This window comes from Larimichthys crocea, chromosome III (genome assembly GCF_000972845.2).
Source record: "Larimichthys crocea isolate SSNF chromosome III, L_crocea_2.0, whole genome shotgun sequence".
NCBI classification, from domain to species: Eukaryota; Metazoa; Chordata; class Actinopteri; family Sciaenidae; genus Larimichthys; species Larimichthys crocea.
In genome coordinates, this window is record NC_040013.1 from 42536663 (window position 1) to 42547273 (window position 10611).

The window sequence follows — 10611 nt, forward strand, 5'->3', positions numbered from 1 at the left end:
GCTGCTCTGTGGCACCAGTTCAGATATTAAAATCAGTTCAATAAATCGGCGGAATGTCTCTCAATAAAATATTTTTTAAAAATCCGTCTCGAATCAACTGGCTAAACAATCTCGTTCAGCCCTTGATAACATGAGATAATTTGTCCCCAGGCTAAACGTGCGTAAAAGTATCTTGAACAGGAAACTCTCTCTCTCTCTCTCTCTCTCTCTCTCTCCCTCCCTCTCTCCCTCCTTCCCTGCGTGTGTGTGTGTATGTGTGTGTGAGAGGAATACCCAGCTGGTCCCACAAGCCCTATAATACCAAGCACAACATGCTTTACCTTCAATGAAAGCTGAGACGGGGGGACGGTTGACTGCTGGTCCTGAAATCAACTCAGAGCTCGGATACAAAACCAGGAACGTCACTGTTTTAGCAGCTTAGTTCTCCCGCATCTGCCCCATTACACCTTTTGCTGTGCGCCGGAACTTTTATCATTTACTGACTGTAGTACGTTTAGACCTGTAACTCATCAAAAGCAAAAAGAGGTAACTTGGATAACGCTACACTTTTTTTTTCTGCTCACCCTCCTCTCTTGCTGTGACTGGTGTCAAAGGTGATGGTATCATTCTTTTACAGAGGACTCATTCTCAGGTGATGGTATGTCTTCTGGGAGATAGGAACCATTTTTGGAAACGTGCTAGGTTTTCCAGAACTATTATTTTTTCTGCTGCTATTTTTGCTTTGGCTCAAGCATGGCTCTCTACTCTCGATTTGTGCTCGTGCTGCTTTATGGATGGAGTTATCTGTGCGTTGGATACTGCGCGATGCTTAAAACAGACAATTTCCCCGAGAGGCAAAAGGTGGATTTTACGCAATCGGTGGATAAAAAGCACCTCACGAAAGACGACCAGGATCTGCTTTTACAGGATACAATGACGGAACACATGCAGATGCTTTACGCAAAGTACAACCGGGCTGGATTTCCCTTCAAAGACGGCAACACTGTCCGCAGCTTCAAAGCGCACTGGGGTAGGTATCTAATTTTTTTACGCATGTTAACAACAAGGGGTTTTGCCAGCCTAGTGAATGGCATGTGTGCGTGCTTTGCTGTTTGTATTTTGGTAAATCTTAAACTGCAGCCTCCTGCCTTGCTGAATTGGAATTATCCACACATTGCAAGTGCACCGAGCTGTGTGGCCACAGAATCTTTGCGCAATTTAGGCATATTAAAAAAAATATATACAAACAGTTCAGTAAAACAGATTTATTATCCTGTCTTAGATTTAAAAACTGAAAGAAACCAAGTAGAATTGCTGTCATTCGCATGCTGGTTTACTGAGCTGAAACTGAAATACACCTGTTAATCCAGTCATGGAAATGTGATCAACCTGTTGCCCCTTCCCTGTGCCAAGAACATATAAACCCGCACCAGATCTCTACATTCAACTCAAAATCGTTTGCTGACAAAATCGTTTTCACACCTTGAGATTTTAGTGTCAGATAGTCTAGATAGATTATCTCTCTAGTTGCCCAGCCTGCGTGTATGGCAGCAGAACTGCAGAGCTTTCACTGAAGTGAGCTTTTGCATTTAAGGTGCTTTAAGTGTTTTCTCCAGGAACTCCGAGAGTAGCTTTAATCGTATTAAGGTCAAAATTGCTCACAGGCTTCGCTATACTATTATCATACGTGGACTGCATTAAAGACATAGAGTTTCCACATAAGGTCAAAGTTTGTTAGATTATACTGCCTCCTATCGCCTGGTAGCTGTATGTCATGTCATATAAAGGGGCAGTTCACCCAAATTACAAACAAGATAAATGTTTTCAGTGGAATCTTTGAAGAGAGAATGCTTTTTAAAACCATCAAGTGTGTTTTGTGGATTATCCAGAGTAAAAGTTAAATCCTGGAAAGAGACATTGCTGTGGAATTTTACTTTTTAAGTGCTTTGGGGACCTCTAATCAAATACAATTGTATTGGGGTAGAAGAGGACTTAGAGGACTTAGAAGATGTTATAACTTGGCCAAGTAAATCAGTGAGATTAGTTTCTGAATCCTGCACTGTGTTGGATTAATAACTAATATTACTTATTATATACACAGGTACGATAAACAAGAAGCAGCTTCAGATTTTCAACCTCACTTCCGTCACCAAGTCAGAAGACGTTCTGTCAGCCACTCTTCATTATTACATTGGAGACCTTCAGAACAGCACCCAGGGCTGTTCTAGGTCCAAAAGCTGTGGTCGCCATGGCCCTCGGAGACACAGCCACATCCACATGGTCATCTGGAGTTTCGCCTCTGTAGATAACAAGATGAGGACTCTAGGACACTTTCGGATCAATGTGTCCACCCTCTACAGGGACTTCATATCTTGGCAGTGGAAGGACATAACTCGTGTGGTCAACCAGGCCAAAAACCATGATGAGCTGCTTATTGGAATTGATGTAGCTTCACAAGGTCCCCAGCCGTGGAAGAAGCTCCTGTCGGACCGCTCACCCTACATCCTGGTCTATGCCAATGACTCTGCCATTTCAGAACCTGAAAGCGTGGTTGCCACCCTCCAGAGACACCACCCGGTAGGTGGGGAAGGTTCTGTGTCACACAGTTTCCATAAACTGGGACTGCGTGAGCGAAACCACACAGAACAAGAACAGCCCAGACACAAGCGTTCGGTTAACGTTCTGCTCCCGCTGCAAAACAATGAACTTCCTGGGCCCGAGTATCCCTACGAGACAACTGGGTGGGATGAGACGAGTCCATATGAACCTTTCGAAAACAAGCAGGCCCGTCGGCCACGTAAAAAGACACGCAAGAATCAGCGGCACAAGATGCCTCTCCTGCAGTTTGACGAGCAGACGATTAAAAAGGCACGAAAGAAGCAGTGGAACGAGCCCAGGAACTGTGCTCGTAGATACCTGAAAGTGGACTTCGCTGACATTGGATGGAGTGAATGGATTATATCACCTAAGTCGTTTGACGCCTACTACTGCTCAGGGTCCTGCCAGTTCCCGATGCCAAAGGTGAGACTCTGACTCTTGTAGTGTACTTTTCCCAAAGTTTCCAGGTTTCTGAATTTTATTGAGATAAAACAACAGAAAAAATACTCCTTGCTTGACCTGGTCATAACCCATAGATAGATGCAATTAGTGACAGTGGGCGAGCAGACTTTGCTTTTATGGGTCACAAGCCAAAAGAAGACAAGCATTTCATAACTGGTTTATATTTACAAAACCCTTTTTCTTATTTTTGGAATTTAAACCTCTGCACTAACATTTCCATGTTTTGCCAGCATCATCATTTAGCACCAGGTATACTGACATAAGTGCATATACAGTACAGAAGATGAAACACACCAGTCTGTATTGTTAACATGTAAACTGCTTTTTTCCAGGCAGTCTGGTATACATTATGTAAATATAGCGAGGCTATGTTGAGCTATCAGTAAATGTATCCATTAAGCTTTCAGTCCGTTGTTTACTGATGCTGTTACTGCTTTATAGTATGTTCACTTGGATAATATTACCTTCAGAAGTCCCTGAAGCCAATCTGTCTCATATTATAGATGATAATACCAAAGAACCTGATAAACATTTATGCCATCTGCTTTCATCTTCAACTGCTATGATAAACTCGTCACAGTGGTAGCACCGCCTGCAGTTTTTTCTTCATGCTTTTATGCTCTACAGTATAGCTTAAGAATTAAGAGATCTTTGAAGATATGCATCAGAGTTAAAATATATACTTTGATAAATTTATATTTTTTAATAGGAATGTTAGTCAAATGGACTAGGGTGAACCCTAATCCAAACCCTAACCCCCTGCTGTCTTAAACATGCAGTAAAAATTACTATTATCAATTTATTACAACTATGGATGGAGTCATCTAAATGGATTTGTAACAAAAAATGAAAAATAGTTCTTATGCAACTTCCTGGGGAGCAGGTGGCTGACACTGACATTGAAAATGTGTAAAACTTTATAACCATGCTCAAGGAAAACGAACCTTGAAGGACCTTGAAGGAAGCAACATGACATATAGTTTTACACATTTGAAAGATCGTACAAAGATGTGATAAGTAAGAGAAACAAAGAAACTTGTGCTTCAGCTGATGTTGAACATCAGCTTCCCGTGTAGCTTGTGGCCCTGGTGACAAGATAACATCACAGGTATTTTAAACATGGCGGGAATGCACGAGGTCCCTCCACTTAATTCGTTACCTTAAGTTGCTGGCCTTTGTAGTCGGATGTAATTAGTCCCAGAAGTAGGGCCTAGGGCGTAAGGCAACCCCCTCTCTCTCCTGCAGGTTTGCTTCTCATTCAGACAGGCCTGTGATCCTGTGATGTTGTTTCTCCTTTGTCAGGCTAAAGCTTTAGAAGCTGCTAAATGGCTACTATTAAAAGCTGCTCTGACTAGTTTATTATGATGTGTTGGAAGAGCCCTGTCACTTATCGGATCCTGCTAAGACATGAAGCAGCTGATCAGGTGTGGGAACGGGTCGGGATAGAGCTAGCACTCAAGAGTTTGATTTACCTGCAGCTGCTTGTTGAACGCACTAGACAACATTGTGCGTGATCCAAAAGATGGATGCTGTAGCAAAACTCAAAAACCTCTGGACTCTAGACTCTTAATGAATTAGATTACGATATAGGTTTTATTTTATTAGATTTGGCTCACAAAAGTAACAACATCACTTCAACAGTAGGATCAGATGGGGCAGTTGATCAAATAGTTTTATCAAGATAACTGAAATAATTTCATTTGAAGGAAAAACCAAGGAGTACACCTGAACTATATGCATGCGCAACTACAGCAAGTTTAAAATTAAAGCAGGATCTCAGTCTGTAAACTATAGAGGATGTTAGCAATGGTCATTTTGGCTAATAATTATACTATTTACTTTCTTTTTTTTCCCAAATAAGTTGTGAAAAGAAAAAAAAACCTGTCAAAATATGTGCCTGCTCTTGTTTTTTTGCCCCATCAGACTATTTTTTAGCAATAACGCTCTCTTGCCTACCTATCTACCTCGAGTATTACCAAGAGGAATGATGGCCAAAACAAAGCTGTTAAGTTTAGTGTTCAAGCTAAGTTTAAGCTGTTAAAAATCTTCTCTATAAGTGCATCTAAAAACAAAATTAGAGTAAGAAAGTCATGTCACAATTTGCAACAATCCCATTATTCTACAAAGTGATCAAAAATGCTTCACAGGATACTATCATAGGAAAAAAAAGATAATTTTTAATAAATGTTTGTCCTTTTGCTTTAGGCTCTGAAGCCCTCTAACCATGCCACCATCCAGAGCATAGTGCGGGCAGTGGGTGTCGTCCCAGGCATCCCCGAGCCGTGCTGTGTCCCAGAGAAGATGTCTTCCCTCAGCATCCTCTTCTTTGATGAAGACAAGAACGTGGTGCTGAAAGTCTACCCCAATATGACTGTAGATTCATGCGCCTGTAGATAGTTTTTTTTTTTCCTTCAATGCCTGTTCACATAAAACTCATGTCATACAGAAAAGAAAAACAACAACACATGCAGCCAAAGAACAACACTCTCTCCTCCTGTTTCTTTAGTCATACACTCATTCACTCACAAACACCCATTGAACGCAACTTACCTTTTGCACTGGAGGAGAGTACTTCCTGTTGTTCCAGGTGAAGAGGAGACCATTCTGTTCTTGGGAAGGAATGGATCATGTGAGTTATCTATGTGAAAGATAACTGGAATGGAAAATCAAATCTCCATGCTCCAATTTCACTTCTGGCACCACTGTTTATCTTCATGTCTTCACCATCGCTGCTCAGTTCTCTTTTGGGCAATAGCAGGGTAAATGCAATCATAAACTCACTATCAAGAAATACAACTACCAATGAGGCATAAGAGAGACAAAAACTGAAGGAAAAATCACCTTTCAGAAAAAATGACCTTTGATGCCTCTGGGGGGGGGGGGTTGGGGGCGTTCATATCTTTCTCTCCTTCATAGCTTGAAGTTGTCTTTGGTCATTACCACAAAGTCAGACTCGCACTTGCATGGTTTTTGTTACTATGTGTATGTATTTATGTCTGTACTATCACTGTGTTATTCACTATATGAGAAGTTATTGTATAATTATTGGCTTGGCTGCTATAGAGAGATATATTAGATTCCAAAGCCAGAATTATGATGTAGGCGGTACAATAGATAGCCATACATATTTGTGTTAGATCACTGCTCCATTGTTGTACAGAACCCACATTTTAAGTTTATTATATGCGGAAGAGTAAGCTACTTTTCATTTGTGGTCTTCAGTAACATTTGGAATGGGGAGTTTTTTTTAAGGAGACCCATTATGCTATTGCTTTGCCAAGAAAATGCTCAAGCTTTACAAATAAAGGTTTAATTTAGAAAGATAAAGGGATAAAGCATATCAAAAGGAGAAACTACTATGTTTATGATACAAGGGCTATCAACATTTTTTTTTATTACAAGTGTCAAACTACAGGGCACTAAAAAGCAACTTGATGTTTGTGTGGAACTCTTGAGGCCTTTGTGACCTGATAAGTTCACAAAGAAATCAAATAAGTCATGGAACTTGGCAGGCATCAAGGATTAATACTAGTGGTTTAAGTGAGTCTGATATCAGGCTGAACCTTGTTTTTTGGCATTTTTAAAGTTCAAAACATGTTGCCATTACATAATGTTTAAAATTATGTATCGTATTTACAGCATAGAATGACATTTATGAAGAATAACTATTATTGCTGCCAGAATGCTTCAAGAAATCTGTTTTTATCAACTGATATCAAAGTCAGTATCAAGTCAATATACACTGCTGGTCTGGAATCAGTTTTCCGTTGCATATCCTTAAGGCTCATTATTTTATTTTTTTTTCTTTTAATTGTAAGTGATAAATTGCTGTATTTTCTTCTTCTGGTTGAGAGGGGTTGAAAATCTGACGTACAGTAATGGGGGTGGAAAGAACAATGTTTTTTTGCGAATAGAAAGTATTTTTTCATCTGATTTTCAAATTCTCATTAAAAAAGAAAATAAAAGCCAAAAATTATGACCAATACATATAATATATTGAATGATCATGGAGAGCTGATCTGTTTTCCTAGGTCGCATAAGCCTTTAATATTACTGTATAGAGTAGATTTTACATAAACCATTAAAGGGTGTGTTATTTTATCACATGTACTTTGCGTCAGGTCAACAGGTTGAATATTAGGCACACTTGGAAGAGCAGTTAACATGTCATAATGTTGCTTTGGGTTGCGCATTATTGTCAGAGTTCATAAAACCAAATATTTATTCAGAGCAAATAGACTGAAATATAGCAGCAAGCTTTTTACTGTAGACTTGTACATTGTTTTTGTATATAGCTCACTATATGCTGATGACATTCTAATGTCCTTTTCAGATAGAAGTGCCTTTTGAATGGGTGGATTTCTGCTTTTCAAGAAGTTTGATTTGATTCATCGCCTGTTCAGGGGGGCTGAGTTATTCAGAGAACTGAGCTCAGTTTGCAATGAAGCTGAAGTCAAAGCAAACAGCTGAGAATATCTTTTATGGTACAAAATAGTCTACAATGAGTGAACATAGTGCATATACTTAAAAAAACAAAAGTATGATTGCCAGTGGAATTCATTCGAAAATGTATTGCAAATAAGTCGCTATTTTGATATTTCAGAGACATTTATTTTGTGTCAATAGCTAAAGGCAGATTTTTTTTACTTTATATATTTTGTACTGACACTTTTTTTTCAGTTTGTGCCTCCTCATCTTGTGTCAATACAGATTTTAGCAATTCATGCTGTAGAATGGAGTCGCCTTCTTATGAGTCATTTTTGGGGCCTTTGCTTTTGTTCCATTTGAGAATCAACCCATGTCTAAACTTCAGTGCAAGTTTACAGTGCAGTATATCAGCAGGTTATAAAAGCTTACTCTACTTCACTGTTCAAGCCTATCTTGTAAATGTTATGTTGTAGGTAAAAAAAAAAAAAAAGAAAAAGAAATGCTTGTACAATAAGCTTCATAAAATATATTTGTATATGGAAATGACCTTTAACATGCATCTATTTATTTTCTGTATGTTGCATATCTTGTAGAGGTGTGGTCTGGGAAAGGGGGATAAAAGCTCTGACATGTCGATGGTCTTTATGTCTGTGATGGGCAATTGTCACTACTGATGTGAAAGCGCGGTGAACTGTTTAAAGCTCTCCCCTCCTCTGAGCTCTGACCATCCTTACAAAGCGTTCAAAGAAATGAATAAAAGTATGCAAGACTCAGATCTATCAAGGTTTTTTTAGTTTCTAAACCGGAAGATTTTAAAGGATAGTGGCACAAAACAACACACAAACAAAGCAAACTACTCAAATTCTATTTCCATTATACTCTATACCCCTGGTATCCATTTTGCATAAAATACAAGATCAATATTTCTGAAATTCAATAATACAATTCCTCTATGTACAGTATGGTCTACAGCTTTCACTTACTGCTCAAAAAAAAGTCAATATTTACATTTTATAAACAGGTGCAGAATATATTTTGTAGTATTGCACTAAACAGAGGCAGTTGTAGATAGCACAGTGTGTTTGTGTACAGTACAGGACATACTGCACTACAAACTTTTCAACCCCAGTTCCTAAAAGACTTAGAGACATTTGATATCTTCGAAAGCCAACAATGTTCAGTGAGGTCAAAATATACTTTGAGGCTTTGAACAGTTTTGTTACATTTCTGTTTTTGTAAAACTTTATTTTGAGGTATAGTTCAGTCAAGAATCCACACAAATTAAGCAACAGGCCATTCTGGTGGCAGACATTCTGACTTTTCATTGCAGTAAAGGAAGTGTAATAACACTGCTGATGATGTTTTTTTGTTTTTTTTTTTTGCTGTAAGGCAACATTGTATTGTTTAAGGAAGGTTGTTTTAGGGGCATCCAATTCGAACTTTGTGTGTGTGTATGTGTGTATATATATATATATATATATATATATATATATATATATATATATTGAGCATGATAGGTTGAATGTATAAAGTCAGATGAAGTTGCAATTTAGCTTGATTATCAGGCTAGGTCAAGGCCTGACACTGGACTAAATGAAATATAGCCATTAAGGTGGGATACATGATTCTACGTGATGGAATTCTAATCCAATATCTAATCATTTATTTGATTTTATTTTCAAATTCATTTCAGTTTTAGCAAATATCTCCTTACAGTCTGCTAGCTTTCCACTGTGTGTATGCTCACTGGTGGTTGTACACCGTCTCTGTAAATGGAAAACAAAAAAAGTGGCTTGGACTGGGCCACACAATACTAACTTGTTATTCCAGCCATTCCAGTCAGGATTTGCATGTCAGGTCATTTTAAATTACTTGCCCATGGACATTCAGCTTACTTTCTAGTTTGCCAAGTTATGCTGATGTTGTGATGTTAGCTACAGCAACTGGAGAGTCGTGCTTGAGAAGTCAAAATGTCTACAATGAGAAACGTCTGCAATGTTGGTAAGAAAAAGAAAAAAGATAAAAAATAATAATCTATTGGGACATAAAACATTTAAATAAAAAAGGAAATTTACCAATCTAAGAAGACAGTTTTGCAAAAGTCTTTTTAAACTTTTAAAAAAACACAAAACACATAAAACTTCTCTTAAATATTAACAAACACAGCTGCATCCTAAAAGTCATTATCTTAAGGCCACAGCTTCTCCAAGAATTTCAGGTGCTTCAATACAGAGACATTATCACATACTGTACATACTGTACACATTCACCACTCAACATATACATATATGTGATATTTACAAAATCCACTCGATCAGTTTTTAAGGTATACATAAAGGAACAAGTAGCTTGGATTGTATAAATTGTGTAATTTTGATGTTTGTGCTTTACAGTATACAGTATATACATAGACACATGGTGCACAGTGGATTTACTGTAAACCTCAAGTGTTTAAAAATGGAAAATACATCTTTTTTAACCCGAAGCTCCTGAAAATCCCCTTATAGTAAATCCTGAAGGTTTTCTGCTCAGTTTGGTCTCTTTGCTGTTCCTCCTCACATCATCAACGCCTCAGTCTGAGCATAGCTCTCACTCTCTCTTAAGAAGCTGGGAACCGCAGAGTTGACTCAGCTTCAAAAAGGTAAATATTTCTTCAGGTCAGGCACCCTGCTGCGGGATGCTCACACTCTATAACTTAAGTGGAGAAGGTGTTCATGTTTTTGTGTGTCTAGTTCAGGCAGTGGCAGGACTGTGGGGATAACACAGTTGACACAAGGAACTCTTGATGCTTCTTAGCACAACTGTTGTGTGTGGGATAGTAGAAGCATTGTGGTAAGATGCAGTCTAAGCAGTTAATTTCTTCTCCCAAGTCTGTGTCTCAAGTTGCCTGCCTGTTTTGCAGTGTTATCTCCACAGATATCTCCTCTCCACACACCTCCATTCCTCTACAGCCGTAAACAAACTGCACATGTAATCACAAATTCCCTCAGCTGTAAGAAATAAAGACTTAGCAGCTGCATCACATCTGGAGCCATGATGTGGGCCCAGAAAAAAAGTGTCTGAAAACAATATTTTAGAGGTCATTATATGGGCGTAGATTGATTAAGGAATGTAAAAACATAATACTGTGACACAGGACACTGA

At 38.6% G+C, this 10611-nt stretch overlaps 1 protein-coding gene across 1 annotated transcript; it reads left to right on the forward strand.

Annotated features, from left to right (window-relative positions):
• The first annotated feature begins 253 nt into the window (after positions 1-253).
• Positions 254-8240, forward strand: bmp3 (bone morphogenetic protein 3). The gene is made up of 3 exons (XM_027273955.1): positions 254-1009; positions 2081-3000; positions 5245-8240. Exons 1-3 carry the CDS (start codon positions 733-735, stop codon positions 5434-5436), a joined length of 1389 nt encoding a protein of 462 aa, XP_027129756.1. The 5' UTR covers positions 254-732; the 3' UTR covers positions 5437-8240.
• The last annotated feature ends 2371 nt before the right edge of the window (positions 8241-10611 follow it).

What these genes read in the sequence shown, in the direction of transcription:
- bmp3 (XM_027273955.1), top strand. Translation starts at nt 733, where the DNA reads ATGGCTCTCTACTCTCGATTTGTGCTCGTGCTGCTTTATGGATGGAGT. An exon ending in CAGCTTCAAAGCGCACTGGG is followed by an intron (nt 1,010 to 2,080) that starts GTAGGTATCTAA and finishes TTATATACACAG; the next exon opens with GTACGATAAACAAGAAGCAG. An exon ending in GCCAGTTCCCGATGCCAAAG is followed by an intron (nt 3,001 to 5,244) that starts GTGAGACTCTGA and finishes CTTTTGCTTTAG; the next exon opens with GCTCTGAAGCCCTCTAACCA.